The sequence below is a fragment of the Mustela erminea genome, chromosome 1 (assembly GCF_009829155.1).
Source record: "Mustela erminea isolate mMusErm1 chromosome 1, mMusErm1.Pri, whole genome shotgun sequence".
NCBI classification, from domain to species: Eukaryota; Metazoa; Chordata; class Mammalia; order Carnivora; family Mustelidae; genus Mustela; species Mustela erminea.
The window spans coordinates 89,416,150-89,432,787 of NC_045614.1; the positions used below are offsets into that span (position 1 = coordinate 89,416,150).

The 16,638-nt window shown below is 35.3% G+C and overlaps 1 protein-coding gene across 1 annotated transcript in view; it reads right to left on the minus strand.

Annotated features, from left to right (window-relative positions):
* Positions 1–1,331: 1,331 nt before the first annotated feature.
* MRPL3 (mitochondrial ribosomal protein L3) overlaps positions 1,332–16,638 on the minus strand; it is a 41,509-nt gene continuing 26,202 nt past the window's right edge. Inside the window, exons 7-10 of the mRNA XM_032333083.1 lie at positions 13,060–13,168; positions 8,234–8,311; positions 6,488–6,565; positions 1,332–2,044 (exon numbers count right to left, since the gene is read on the minus strand). Of these exons, the coding sequence (XP_032188974.1) occupies positions 1,892–2,044; positions 6,488–6,565; positions 8,234–8,311; positions 13,060–13,168 (418 nt within the window). The 3' untranslated portion in view covers positions 1,332–1,891. The remainder of the gene's footprint in view (positions 2,045–6,487; positions 6,566–8,233; positions 8,312–13,059; positions 13,169–16,638) is intronic.

Here is a 16,638-nt window from a genome sequence, read left to right on the forward strand (position 1 = left end):
AATTGCACTGACAAGGACCACAAACATTGCTGAATAGCGATAGTAAAGGGTATAGTTGTTTGATCTCTGACAAGAATGTCAAATACCTTAAGCCTGGGGCACCTGGGTGCCTCAGTAAGCATTTGCCTTTGGTTCAGGTCATGATCCCAGGCTCCTGGGATTGAGCCCTACATTGGGCTCTCTGCTCAGTGGGAGCCTGCTTCTCCCTCTCCCACTCCCATTGCTTGTGTTCCCTCTCTCACTGTCTCTCTGTCAAATAAATAAATAAAGTCTTTTTTTTGTAAGTTATTCTCGTTTTTAATAAAAAATGGTACAGTGACCAAGACTTAGTCCAGTTTAAAACAGTTCCTCTTGAGGAGCTCATGACTGAAGAGAAATATGCCAAAGATCAATGTTGTTCCACTTTGGTACCCAGGCAGCTCAGAGTCAAACTGAGTATAACTTTGCATATGTATGATCATCTATATCATCACTATTCTTTCCCAAATTCCCACCTATATTTTTTTAAAGATATATTTATTTTAGAGAGCACACCCAGAGCAAGTTGGTGAGGGGGCTGCTGGGCAGAGGGAGGGCAAGCAGACACTGCGCTGAGCAGAGCCCAGTGTGAGCTCCATCAATCTGAAGAACCTGAGATCACCTCAGCCGAAACCAAGAGTCCCACACTCACCTGACTGAACCAATCAGGTGCTCCTTCCCACCTATTCTGATTTATATTATCCTTGGTGTTTCCTCTTTATTTACTTTTTTATTGTATGGATTTCCTATCATTTGTAATAAATCTTAATGGAATTAGGTGAACAACAAATGAAAACTTAAAAAAAGATGTGGCTGCATTTGGATTTAAAATCGAGAATGAGAGAAATGTAATCTAAGCAAAAAAAAAAAAAAATATATATATATATATACTGTTGGATCCTTCAAGAACAAATCCATTAGTTATCATGAAATTATATGGAGATCTAACAGTATGATTAGTAAGTCTCTTGGGTGACCATATGAATCAAATCTCAGAAAACATCTGGAGTTAAGTTGGATTCTGTGAATCCTCAGGAATCTGGTACAGAGGAAATCCAGTTCAATGACGCTTTTGCATTGTTAAGCTTGATTATTTGGCTTAAAGTAACTATTAGTGAACAAATTTTAATTTCATATAGTGAAGGAAAACCCAGGGGCCATTAGCATTTTCAGAAATAGGTGATTCACAAGTTTGTTGAATGTCCAATTCCAGGCCATTTCAAATCCTCTGGGAAGGTATCAGGAAAAATGATTAAACCTATCTACAGCTGAGCAATCAAACTAAAAAACATTCCTCCCAACAGAAGTATAAATAGAATCCAAAATTTATCATTTTATTGTTTTTCCTTCATTAGGCCTTTATGACATACATATTTCTGCAATTTAAATAACAATCTTTCTATTTTAAGGGCTCTGAAAGTGTAAGAATGGTAACAATGAATTTTAGGAAATGGTTTCTTTTTCTGAACAGGTTATACCATAACTTCCAAATGGTTTGCCACTGTTCCATAACCACTCCTTCACAAAGACAGACAAATCTTTAGTAAAAAAGTTTAATTTAGAGGTATCTTAAGATAACCTGAAATATACAGTAAAAAAAAGAAACGAACCTCACAAATCACAAAGATTTTGCTCATATGCAAACTGCCAGTCCACTTAAATTTGGCGTATTCAATTACTTACTGATCTGTTTAACGTGGTAACTTTTTTAAACGTAATTTAGTTTGGGCGATGAATGATGATGTATTTATGCCCTTGACACATATGACAAATATAGTATTGTGAGAAAGGAAAACATATTTCCTGGTTATATTACTGTTCTGGCTCATCAAAACTCATAAAATATGTTAAGGTTCTGCCACATCCAATGAGGTTAGGTAAATGTAATAGAAGGTGCATTGGGCTGACACACATTTTCATCATACAAATCTTCTGGTAGTTCTTCCTCATCTCCATCAGGAAAATATGTAGGAAATGGTAGATTTTTACAGAAGTCCTTATATGCAGGCAGATTGGAATCTCTGATCTGTGGGGAAGGAGACAAAGATCTTATTATTAAGTATTATCAATTAAGTTAAAGATATTAAGGTAAAAGAAAAGGTCTGTTTAATTATTAAGAATTAGAGAATATCTGTTCCTATATTTTCTAATGTGAATAACACAACTGTTATATGAAGTAAAAGGAACTATTACATGGAGTAAAAGGAACTCAAATGTATTCTTTTTATTCCAATAAATTTAATTAATCCAATGACAGAAATATAGCCTTCTTCAAGTTAATCATCTACTCGTAATAAAATTACTGATTATTAATTTATATCTTACCCATAACTTATAAATCTCTAGAAATGGCCAGGATAAATTATATTTTATAATCACTACTTAGATATCAATTATATCCAAACTACGTACATAAAAGTTATTACTACCTATTTCTTGATTTTATTATCTACTCCTATTACATATTTTTATTTTTTAATTTTCTATCATAGATTCTTTGAGTCAAGGTTAAAAAATAACTTTTATCTAGTATTTTTGTTAGTCTTAAGTCAAAGGGCACATAACCAAAAATACCAAGTTTTATTAAGGAAATAAGTTTACATTTAACAAGCACCATTATCATTGACACGATGAGGACAAATTAGAATTTAGCAAAAGCAAAAACAATAAAAATTAATCCACAAGTCTTTATATTACCTCTATTAACTCTTTATCTTCTAAAAATATGCTAATTATATCTGTGAATTCACAAACCAAGGAACAGTTCAGATATTGATATGACCTGAAATGTTGGGCTTTATTTTTGGAAACATTATTGGATTCTTTAAAGCTTCTGACTCATTCTACAGCTTTCATTCAGAGAGAAATAAAAAAAATTACATGTAATTAGACACACAGAGTAAAATAAAGTATAATCATTTTGGCAATAAGAAATGAATAATCTGGTTGAAATAAGTACACAGCTGCTAGGAACAGCTAAGTAGAGAAAAACATCTATTTTAATCTCTTTCATTAAAATTGTTCCAAGAAATTTTCAGTAAGTTGCCCAGAAGAAAATAAACTCATTTAATTTTTTTTCCAATTCACTAATCTCGGGTTAAACTTTAACTTGAGGGGGAAAAAAAATCCTGTTCTTTTACCACTTTAAACTGTTTCCCAAAATCTAGGGATGCCTGGGTGGCTCAGTTGGTTAAACGGCTGCCACTGGCTCAAATCATGATCCCAAGGTCTTAGAACTGAGTCCCACATCTGGCTCCTTGCTCAGAGGGGAGCCTGCTTCTCCCTCTGTCTGCTGCTCCCCCTGCTTGTGTTCTCTGTGTCTCTCTGACAAATAAATAAAATCTTAAAAAAATAAACTGTCTCAGAATTTAGAACTGAAGATAAAACCCAAGCAAATGAACAACAAAACAGCAAAACTGCGTGCTAATTTGATAAATGTGAAAATTCAGTCATAAATGATCTATGTAGCAAATTCTCAGTTGCTTTTACATTTTGATAGATCTATCCTTCCTGAGAACACTTCCTATACAAGCACTGCTTATATATATTTTAACTGTAAATGCTACAGTACTATACGTTCATTGATTTGAAATATATATGATGACATTTTATTTAAATCTCTTGTTTTGGTGCCTCTAAGGCTAAGAGCCAAAAGCTTGCAACCCATCTTTAACAAATGTGTAAGACTTGATAGTATGTATTTTTGTACACTTAATCTAACCTCTGGCTTATTTCCCTGCCTTCACCAAAACTCCCTCAACTCTCCAGCTCATTTTTAAAAAAATATTTCTGTATATTGGCAAACCAGTTCAAATCATCCGAGGAAAGGTGAGGGGTACTACACACACACACAAAAAAAAATCCCCAGAATATCTGGAATAAACTTAAAGGTTAAATTAGGGGATAGGAATAAGCATACACAAATAATAATAACATATACTATGTAATGTTGAAAACAAGTTCTTTAGGCTCTCCTAATATATTTGGTGAATCGAAACAACAAAAATGCTTACATTGATTAAACAGGTTGGTCATCCTTAAGACTGTCTTTACTAACTTTAGAATAAAAAAAGGCATTGGTAGCCCCATACTCCGTGGGGTGGTGGGGGAGGGGTGCTAAAGCTCTTATGGGATGAGAGAATTTTAAAGACGCTGCCTGTCCACTAGGATATGCCTCAATCCCCATGGCCAAGGGGGCTTTTTTACTTGCTATGGAATCACCTAGAATAGAAAAAGTGAGGTGAATATTTTCAAAAAGTGCATCACACTTCTGACATTTAAAACACAAGCCTACAAAACATCTACCAAACCCATACCTTAATGTTTGGGACAGACATTTGTGTAAGGTTACAGAAGATATTTACTTAGACATTATATGTCAAAGGTTTTTTTCAAAATGAGTTTTTTTTTAATCAAAATATGTTTCTTGCAAATACATTCATTAGTGGTTAACAGTTCAAAATGGACTAGACATTCTTTGATGCTAGTTTTCTTTTTTTTTTTTTAAGATTTTATTTATTTGAGAGAGCGAGCAAGCACACGTCCACATGCACAAGAGTGCACAAGGAATGGGAGGGGAGAGAGAGAAGCAGGCATGCCGATGCGGGGCTCCATCCCTGGGTCCTGGGATCATGACCTGAGCTGAAGGCAGACGCTTAACCAACTGAGCCACCCAGGCGCCGCTATGCTAGCTTCTTGAAATATATTTGGACTCCTCTTATGGGACTGCCTTTTGATGTATCTTCTGAATGTCTTCAGTAATGGTAAGTCATCATCCTTTCAGAGAGCTGAGTTTTTGGTTGATGTAGGTGGAAGAGTACTAAATGTTGTTGACTACAAACTCTTTCTAACAAACCAGTCAGAATATCACTGCACATATTATGGTTTTTCAAGACAACTGACTAGCATCTATACTGGCATCCAACAAAATGCTGAGGTGTATCTGAGAAGTCATAGTAGCAGTAAGGTGCAGCTGGAATGCCAGCCTGGAACGTGGTATGCGGTAAAATGGGGAGAGAAGGGAGACAGACCAACAACCTTTTGTCAAAATTTACAAACTGATCTGCTATACAGTATAATTTTATTATGGAAAGAATAATTTTCCTCTTTATTAATTAGGTCATTAAATCTATATAACAATTTATTTACAATATATATTGTGTATATATACACTATACACACACACACACATATACACATACAATAAACCTAGAATGTGGAGGGATACATTTAATTATAAAGCCAAAATGTTCTAAGAAGTACAATGACAACCTGCCAATCTTTACAACCTAACATTGTGTTTCTGACTATGTCACTTTGGAGACTGGAAACCTAATTAAATCTAAACACATGCAAAGTTTAAAAAAAAAAAAAAAAGCTGTAAGAATTCAAAAGAACTATTTTTTCCCTAAGAAAAATGAGAATAATCCAGTCAAAAAGTTAATTGCAGAAAGGGAATTTTAATTACTGTAAGATTAAAACAAGTATCATACTTTATGCTACTAATGGAATCTAATTTAAGAAATGAAAAGAATACATGAAGACCCAATCTGAAAATCCGAGGTTAAGTTTTAGCCTATTTTTGTTCTTAGTGTTGGAAAATTAATAAAGAATATATTTCTGGGACTAGCTGGCATCACTTCTACTATAAATTTATTTTAAGAATGGAAGATACAAAATTCAAAAAGTGATTTCTAATGCTGTATTATGTTGGCCAAAATTCCAGGCAGAATATTTATTTTCTATTCTATTTGATAGATATATGTCTGTGAGAGTGCAAGAGCTTTTTCCTTCAAATTTTTCCTGTACATCTGTTTTCTTCTTTTATTTAATTTTGAACATAAAACATATATATTTTTAAAACACTAAAAAGTATAATCAGAGCAATGTTAGTTACAATAATAATAATAATACTGATAAATTTCTCCTTAAAATGTCTTTTACCACCTTCCTTTTTAAAAAAAAAAAAAGTTTCATTTTACATTTTCTTTTAGTAAGCTCTATACCCAATGTGGGGCTCAATCTCAAAAATCAAGAGTCACCTATTCTTTCAACTGAGCCAGCCAGGTGCCTTTTATCATCTGTCTTGTTGACTCTCTCACTGAATTTCCATTTCATGTACATCCAGTGCTTGTGTCAAAGTATTTTGTAAAAAAGTAAAAGTTCTCTTTTGGAAGGATACTGATATTTTGACAATAGTTATCCTAATATCCTTTTTGTATTTCTAAAGAGCCTCTATTTATTGGTCCTACCCATTGTGCAGGTTTGTGATTTTATAAACCTAGGTTTTGGCTATTTTGTACAATTTTTTCACTTAGGTGTTACTGAAAAGTGGAAAAAAATTCAACTTAGCAGATAATGTGTTGAAACAGCCACCTATTTTCAAGCCATATTTATGGGTCAAAGGAGAATTTATGGCACACATTCATGTATCCAAACAATGGAAAATAAAGATGGTTTACATACATACCTTTACTAAGCAATTTTTATGTCCAGGTACAGAGCCATTTACATAGATTATATTGTGCTTTGTGTTTATTCTCCATACCTAAAGTAAGAAATGAAATAAAATTTTAAGAGTTAAAAACTTGAGAATATACTTGTATTAAAACAAGCGATATGCTACTAAGAGCCGAGGCTATAAGTAGCCTATGAAGTAATCATTATATTAGCACTTCAAAATGTTCAATGTACAAAATATTGTAATATAGGATTATAACAGTTATGTCTTATGGAAGTGGTAGCAAATACTCATTTTAAAGATTTATTTATTCTAGGGAGAGAGAGAGAGAGAGAGAGAATGAGAGAGAGCCGGCACAAGCAAGGAGAGGGAGAGGGAGAGAGAAATCTCAAGGAGACTCCATGCTGAGCACAGAGCTGGATGTGGGGCTTGACCCAGGATCCCGAGATCATGACCTGAGCTGAAATTAAGAGTCAGATGCTTAACTGCACCACCACCCAGGCACCCCACAAACTCTCATTTTAAATATAAATGTGACTGAACAATCAAGACTGCTTGGCTATTTTAATGGACACTGCTGGCACCATTAACAAGTGGAAATTCAATTTTACTTTATTTTTATTTAATACTAGCTTGCTCCAACTTGAAACTGGGGAAGCCACAACCTTTCTAGGTCTAATTTTCAAAATAAGTCTGCTGAGCAGATGGCCCTCATGTGGGTGGCCTTTCATGTGAAGAAAAAGCTTATATAAATGGGGGAGAATGGTCAAGATATGGTAGTGAAAGAACTCACGTGGAGGGAAAAGCAAGTCTGACCATGCTCACAGCTACTAATGGCTAAATGTTAAATACTATGAAAATTGAAATATTGCACATGTACGCACACAAAACACACACACATGCACAGAAAATACACACAAACAGATACAAATGGTGATCACTCATAGATATATTTAGAAGGGAAAAAAATCTTAGATTTAATTACATAAAATTTAAAAAACCCTGCTGGTCAAAATTTATAAATAAAATGTATATAGAATATAGAATCTGGAAGAACATGCACCAAAATGTTAACTGTGTTTATCTTTGGGTATTGTTTTTATGAGGAGATATTTTCTTTGTACTTTTTATACTTTGAAACATATACGTGTATATATATATATATAAGTTGTCAAATTCCTCGAATTAGTAGGGACTGAATTTAACTCCCCCCCTTAAATATATATAGTTATTGTAGAAGATGGGTATATACTACAACCCCTTCTTCAGTACTACCTTTTCTCTCCTATTTTGATGGTCTCCCTCTCTCTCCCTCCTCCACATCTACTTCTATCCACCCACATTCAACATATAAAGCAAAATACTCTGGCACAGAATTCCACTCTTCTCTGTGCTTATATAATGGCACAGTAACATATACATGGAGGGAGCTTTTGTTCATTCTTTTATAAAAGGACAGTATTACACACAATGCTCTAAATTCCAACTTTTCTCACGCATCATCTTCTTATGCAAATCTTCCAGATCAAACAGTAGATGACTAAATTTTTCAATGACCACACATTCCACAGCTTGGGTGTTAAATAAACACACTACCATGATTATGGGTACAAGACAGACACACAGACACACAGACACACACCCTCTCTCAGGTATTAGAATGATCCTACGCAGAAAAAGACGTGGTACATCCTCTGGTGCCTTGACATTCAGGTATTGGAGTATTCCTACTACAGAGCCACTTCAGAAACTTACTTTCAGTCCAAATGCTGTCCTATCTTTGTTTCCCATTTGTCCAGGCATTTTCGTTCCAGGCCATACTCTGGCAACATCCTACATAAGAAAACCAAAATTAGTACTTTTAAGTACTCTCAATTTCCAACAGCACTGATCAAACTGAAATGCAAAGTGAGAGAGGAATTATTAAAATGTTTTACTTTGTCCTCATTCTGTTAGGCCCCAGTAAGGAACTAAATGAGGAATTAGACAAAATTACCCAGAGGTTTTCCTTTCTAAATTAGATTAGAGCAACAAAATACATATAGGCTAAGAAATGGATGTAGGAGAAAAACTCAGTTAACAAAAGAGTAGCAACTTCACTAATACTGGTTGAGAAGTAGAAAAGAAAAACTACAGAACATAAACACATGTCATGCCACCACTCAAAGAACAAACTTGACAGCCTGGTCTGTTTTCACTAATCTGCATTAACTGACTTAACCGACTCCATCTACACCCCTGCTGGTGGGACAGGCCTACTCTTCCACCCTCGCTTTTGTGACTTTCCTTCCCCAGAATGATTAAAGGACAGTTAGTTACTAGAATATTAAGTTTGTTTGTTCAGCTCTGGTTGTCTCTGATTCACATAAATGAAACAGCTCCACATTTTCTCTCTGATTTTGGCTTTGATAATAGATAATACTATATTTAAAGAAGCAAATTTGAATTACATCTAAAATGGGAAAGCTTCTCATGATACATGAATTCCTGGAATATAAACCCTTCTTTATCACTGCTCTGATATCAACAGGCAAAACGCCCAATGCAAGTAGCTTGCCATAGGTATGAGAGTTGTTAACCAACTCAGATTAAAAGACAGTTCTGTGTGTTATAGAGTAAGTATCACTCTTACTCATTCTACAAATGCACTCTGGATTGGTACACCTTGCTTAACATTACATTACTTAAAAAGGACTCCGTCCTCCCCCATTAAATTTACATTCTCATTAACAATACATCCTTAGGGGTGCCTGAGTGGCTTAGTCCTATTCTGCCTTAGGCTCAGGTGTGAACTCAGGGTCCTGGGATTGAGTCCCGCATTGGGCTCTCTGATCAGCAGGGAGCCTGCTTCTCATTTTAAATATAAATGTGACTGAACAACTAAGAGTGCTTGGCAATTTCAATGGGCTCTGCCGGCACTATTAACAAGTGGAAATTGAATTTTATTTTATTTTCATTTAATATTAGCTTGCTGCAACTGGAACCTGGGGAAGATCTGGATTTGGAACAGAAATTCCAAATCCATTAGTAGTCACTCCCTCCAATTTCCCCCAGCTCTGTGCAACCACTCATCTACTTTCATCTTCACAGATTTGGCTAGGATGGCTAGTTCATGTAAACAGAATCATACAATATATATTCTGTGACTGTTTTCAAGGTTCATCTATGTTGCAGCACGTATCAATACTCCACTCTACTTTATTGCTAAATATTATTGTCTGAATTTGCCATATTTTAATTATCTATTCATCAGTTTATGAACATCTGGGTTGCTTCTATTTTTTTGGCAACTTTGAATAATACTGCTATGCACGCACAAGTGTTTTGTGCATGTTTTCACTTCTTCTGGGCATATACCTAGGAGTGGAATTGCTAACTGGTATGGTAACTTTACACTTAACATCTTTAGCAACTGTCAAACTTTTCCAAAGCAGCTGTTATTTTCACATTTCTATCAACAATGTATGAGGGTTCCAATTTTTCCACATCCTTACAAACATTTGTTACTATCCATCTATCTTTTTATTTCTAACCATCCCAGTATGTGTTGAAGTGCTATCTTACTGTGGTTTTGATTTGCTTTTCCCTAATGGCTAAAGATGGTAAGCATTTCTTCATATCCTAATTGGCCATTTATATATCTTCAATGGAAAAACAACTATTCAAATCCTTTGGATTAAATTGGGTTATCTTCCTCTTTTTTTAAACACTTATTTGAGAGAGAGAAAGAGAAAGAGGAGGAGAGCACATATGCCTATGTGTAGGAGCAGGGGGAGGGGAAGGGAGAGAGAGAGAATCTCAAGCAGACTCTTCACTGAGTGTGGAGGCCAATGTGGAGCTCAATCTCAGGACCTTGAGATCATGACCTGCGCCAAAATCAAGAGTTGGCTGCTTAACCAACTCAGCTACCCAGGCGCCCTGAATTGGGTTATATTTTCATATTTTGGATTATAAATTTTAGCAGATATATGATTTGCAAATATTTCCATCCTGTGAGCTGTCTTTTCATTTTCTTTTTTTTAAAGATTTTATTTATTTATTTGACAGACAGAGATCACAAGTAGGCAGAGAGGCAGGGAGAGAGAGACGGAGAAGCAGGCTCCCTGCTGAGCAGAGAGCCTGACGTGGGACTCCATCCCAGGACCTGGGATCATGACCTGAGAAGAAGGCAGAGGCTTTAACCCACTGAGCCACCCAGGCGCCCTGTCTTTTCATTTTCTTGATTGTACTGTTTGCAACAGAAAAGTTTAAAGTTTGATGAAGCCTAAGTTATCTGTATTTTCTTTTGTTACTTGTATTTTTGGTGTCCTATCTCAGGCTTCGCCTAACCCAAGGTCATAGAGTTACTCCTGCATCTTCTTAAAAGACTTTTATAGTTTAGCTCTTAAATTTATATCTATGATCTAATTTTTATAACAATTTATTTTCATATAATTTATAACTGCATAATTTCGCATTCATAAAGAAGTTGTAAAAAAAAAAAAAACTCTCAAACTTTTTACCCAAATTCACCAAGTATTTAAATCTTGCTCCATTTGCTCTACCATTCCCTCTACTTCTATGCATGCACACCCTCCCCTTATGATCTAAAGTCTGATGGCAGACATGATGCTCCTTTACCTGCAAGTATTTCAGTGTGTATTTCTTAAGAATAAGAAAATTCTCTCATATAACCACAGTACAGTTATAAAACTAAAAAATAATTATTATTTAATCTGTAGTCCACATTCTAAATTTTACCCCAATAATGCTCCCAAGTCCAGGATCCACTTCAGAACTCTACACTGTAATTTGTTGTCATGTCTGTTTAGTCTCCTCAAATCTGGAGCAGGTCCTCAGCCTTTGTCCTTCATGATCTTGACATTTCTGAAGCTGATTATTTTGTAACCAATTATTTTATAGATTCTCATTCACTTTGGGTCTAATGTTTTCCCATAATCTACTTCAGGTGATGCATTTCTGGCTGGAACCACCACAGAAATGATGATGTGTTCTTTTTTGTTCCTTTTGTATTCACTAGGTTAATCCACTCTAAGCCTTTTATCTTTCCCCTTTGTAACTAATTGAGAGTTGTTTTAGGGACTCTTTATATAACTTATCTCCATCAAGTTTTCACCACTTGTTTCAGCATCCACTGATAATTCCTGGCTGAATCAATTATTCCTACAATGGCTGTCAAAAGTGAAATTCTAACTCCATCATTCCTTCTACATTTATTTGCTAATACTATACTGCAAAGAAGAGCAGTCCCTTTTCTCCCATTTATTAACCTAACCATTCACTTTATTCATCTATACCAATGTGAGATCATCAATTCTAATTTTATTCCATTTTCTGTTATTTTTTACATTTTTAGATCAAACTGTTCCAAGCTTTTTAAGTGGGAGCTCATTTTAGATGACTGCTGTGTCCTTTTCATGTGCCATCATTTTTAAAGCAGTTCCTTTCTTTCTTCCTTATTATTTTAATTTCTAAAGGAAGTATTTTTTTTACTGAGGTCTGATTGATCTACAGCATTATATTAGGTTATGATGTACAAAATAATGATTCAATATTTGCCTATGTTGTGAAATGGTCACAGTAAGTCTAGTTAATGCCCAATATCGTACATACTTACAAAAAACCTTTCTTGTGATGAGAACTTTTAAGATCCACTCTCTTAGCAACCTTTAAATACATACTACAGCATTATTAACTATAGTTACCAAGCTGTAAATCAGATTCCTCACTTTCTTGAACAAGCTATTTTGGGTTCATCTTATACTCCTGCCCCATAAATGCCCATGAAACTGGCCATTTCACCAATGAGCCCAAGTTCCTTTCAGTGGGCAATGATATATAGAAACCAAGATCTAGGCTCTAGATGTGGCTTGCTGCTATAGAATACTTTCGCTTTTAGGTTCTTTCAGTAGGGTGAGCTAAGGAATAAATATATACACACATACCTATCTGTATCTATTTCTCTTTCTTTGTATACGCATACAGTAAATGTACATGGATACATTCAATCTGAATTCAACACTTTAGGGTTTGTTCTAATTTCCCTCCTTTTCATACCTGAATATCCCTTCCTAGTAGAGAGAAACTTGCCCCCATTATCAATATATTTACTTTCCCATTCAATCCTACAACTTACAGAAAATTATTTCAGAATATAAAAGTCCTTCTCCATTTTCTGTGCTCTGTTTCTACATTTCTTCTCTATTACTCTTCCCTTGTACCATGATACTGTCCTTGACAATCCTTCCCAACTGTTTTGACACATAAATGAATTTGTGAAGGAACTGGTGGGGCAGATAGAAGAACATTCTAATCCCTGACTTCGAAGGGTAGGATGGGAGGCAGAGATGGAAGTGAGAAAGTATGCAGGAAAGTACCGAGAATGCTGGTTTTAAATATGGGGTTTGTTACTAAATGATTCAAGTCTGGTTCTGCAAAGTAAGTGAGGCCAGGCCCCATAAAAATGTGACAAGTACTGTGACCCACCTGGAGTCAGATTAAAATAATGTGACCTGACCCCAAGGACACACTAAAGCACTCTATGCACAGCATTAAAAAGGGGAACACTAAGTTATACTTACACCAGTTGAAATAGCTCCAGGTCTCCTGTGAGTTTTTGTTTGACCATGAGTAGCAGGCTGGCCTTTAAATCCCCATCTTTTCATGACACCTTGAAAACCTTTACCAATGCTGAACAAGATAAACATTAGAATTTATATAATAGAGTATAGAATATTCCTAATTGTGCATTTCCTTAATAGTACCTTAGAGTTTTAACAATGCTGCTTATCTAAATACCTATGAAAAGCTATGCAAGAAAAACTGCAAATGAACATTTATCCGTGCCCTAGTTTGTACCCCTTCCTGGAGCCTCACTCCGTATAAGATGATTAATTCAAGATGATGAGACAAGAACAAGTTAAGCAAAGGGAGTTCTTTCTGAACAGGGAGTTTTAGCATCACAATCCTGTGAAACAACACAGTAAAAGTGGTAAATTTTCAGAAATTCCCAAGTACTCATAAGCTCTGGGGTAGGAAATCACTAAGAGCTCCATCTCCTGGTATTCATACCCTTCTGTAATCACCTCTCGTGGAGTCTGCGTGGACCTAGGAACTCATGTCTAAGGCATAAACTATGGCAAATGATAAGACGTCACTTCTGACACTAGGTTAGAAAGAGACCCTGGCTTCCAACTTGGCACAGTCTTCTTCCCTCGAGACTGTGAAGGAAGTCAGCTGTCATTTCCCACGGAGAGTCATTGGTAAAGAGGTCTCCAGCCAACGACTGTGGTCCTGAGGCTTGCCAAAGGCCACATTAGTGAGCTTGGAGGCAGTGCTCCCCAAGCTGAACCGGGATGACTGCAGCCTTGACTGATGGCCTGACTGTAACCCCCGTGGGAGACTAGGTGCCACAGGTACTCAGCTAAGTTGTACTGGGACTCCTGACCACGGAAACTGTGAGAAAATAACTGTTCATTATTTTAAGCTGTTATGTTTTGGGGTCATGTGTTAAGTAGCAGTAAATAATATAACAATAAATAAAACAATAATAATGCCCTAATGCTGGACAAATTTTACTTTTACAGATAACAGAAATATCTTGGTCTCAAGGCTGGAATAGGAAGCTCACAGAGAAACAGAATCAGAGACCAGCAATTTCTTAAAAATCAATTTTTAAATGAAACAACTCTATTTTCAAATTCCAGATTTGAAATCTGGAGAATTTGAAATTGCAGAGAATTGCAGATTTGAAATTGCAGAGAAGCATTCTGTGATGCAGGTAGAAAGCTGAAAATTTAAGTCGGGAATTATTAAAGTTTGTCTCTGTCAAATATATCTATATGAAGATACAACAAAATGGCTAGAATGAATTGCAATACTATACCGGACATATTTTCATACTCTTTAACACCTTCTTCACATTTCATTAGATAATATGTCAACCTATTTTTATTTCTTTAAGATTTTATTTATTTATCTGACAGAGAGAGACGCTGAGAGAAGTAACACAAGCAGAGGGAGTGGAAGAGGGAGAAGCAGCTCCCCCATGAATGAGGAGCCCGATGCAGGACTCATTCCTAGGATCCTGGGATCATGATCTGAGCCAAAGGCAAATGCTTCACAACTGAGCCACCCAGGTGCCCTGATGTCAACCTATATTTAATGTCATGTTCCCTAACTCTAACAAAGCTGATTATTTTAAGACACTGCATGTGCAGGTCACTAGCAAAAAGGACCCAAAGCATAAAATAAAAACCATGTTATTTCCATAAGGACTTTGCTAAGCGTTTAATAAATTACCAGAGAGTAATGGATTAAAGTAAGCCCACACAAATAACTGTTTTAAATAAATTAATAATTCAGCATAAAAACAATGGAAACAGCAGATTATCAAACTGCATGTCAAAAGTAACTTATATATGGAAAATTTAAACATAGTTTACATCATTTTCTTTACATTACTCAACTGAACTCATCACTTATGATGTGCACATAATTCTGCTTTACCTCAAAAAATCAAAATAATGTTTATTCCTAGTCAAAGAGCTAAAACAGCACTTAAAATATATTAAATAAAAAACCCACTATAAAGTGTGTAAGGACATTAACATATAAAAACAGAAACTATGATAACAAATATTTTACTGAAAGTTTGCTTTAGAAACTTAAATATTTCTAGTTAATGCTGAATTTTAGAACATATTTGAAAAATAAAAAGCTTGGCAATTTAAAAATAAAGAAGAAATACCTACAAAGTCATTTTAGCCTACAGATACTGTCTGGCAAATTAACACTTTAAAGATAGAAAGAGGGGACTGGTAACACTAACCTAAACTGACCATGTTTTTTAAAATAACCACATTCTATCACTGGCCATTCTTGGTAGAAAGTTTGCTGGTACCTTCTGAGATCTCAAACTGATTCATCGATTCACTTAAAAAGAAAGAGTGCTAGTATGAGCACCAATAAAACAAATGCCAGGTAAATTACAGAAGATATTTTAGCTCATTTTAAGAGTAAATGCTTGTAAGAAGAAAGTGGCATCCTGAAAGTGCTAATTATCTGTGAGCTAATTACAGACTGTTTTTCAATCTAGCTTTAGAATGCATCATGTTGTTATACTGTGTACAATGGGAACCTCTTCAATAAATAACCTTTAAAAGAAAGGATAAATGCAAATAACATGACAAGACAAATTACTGGCTTAATTCAGATTATGGAGAATAGAGTGCACCTGTTGATCCATGGGTGGTTCAGGTATCTATTCTACTAGTTCTCTCAGTTGTCACCCAACTTAAGAACAAAACAAAACAAAACAAAAGCCAAGAAGAGAACTGATCTATACTTAGCCTACCCAGGCACATTTCAAATACAAGGTTTTCATAGGTCACATAAAAGAAAACCTTTATAGAACAATGATACACAGCATGTAGCAAACATGCTTTATTTCCTCTATCCCTTTTATGCTGCAGTTTTTAGTTAGCAGGAAAAAAATCAAATAAAGGAAAATTCAAGTCAGAAGGAACAGTGTGAGAAGTTCCATATTTAGTGAGACAGATCAGAAAATTAAGAAAACACAGAAATATATTTAGAGCATTTATACTTGATAAACCAAAAATTCATTAAAAAACTCAGAGATCCTATTTAAATTTAGGAGACTACTGTCCTTGTTTCTCAGTCCATTTTCCCTTAGTACACTTTAAGCTTAGAAAGGGTTTTTTGTTTAACCCTTGTGCCTAATCTAGAAAAGTCAAGAGTTATTTTGTTATTGGCTATAGCTCTGTCTTAGGAAGAAAGGTAATTAGTTTCCTTTATTTTGTCCTATAGTTTCCAAATGTTGTGAATGGGCATGCCTTTTGTAAAGTTTAAGATGGTATTAAGAAAAGGGGAGGAGGGGCTCAGAGGTACGATAGTCCTAAGTATCTCACAGAAGAAAATGCATAATTAATGTTTCCCACTGCATTCTAGAAATCTCTAGAAATTATTGCTATGTGAGTTTCATTCCCTTGGTATACTACGTCATACGTCAAAAGCACAAATGTCTACCAGCAGATACACAGGTTTCAATACAAACCCATCATGTATTTCCCCACTTTGTGGGAAAGTGCCCTTGACTCCATGATTCTAGATATATTTCTATAGGGCGTAAAACAAAATGT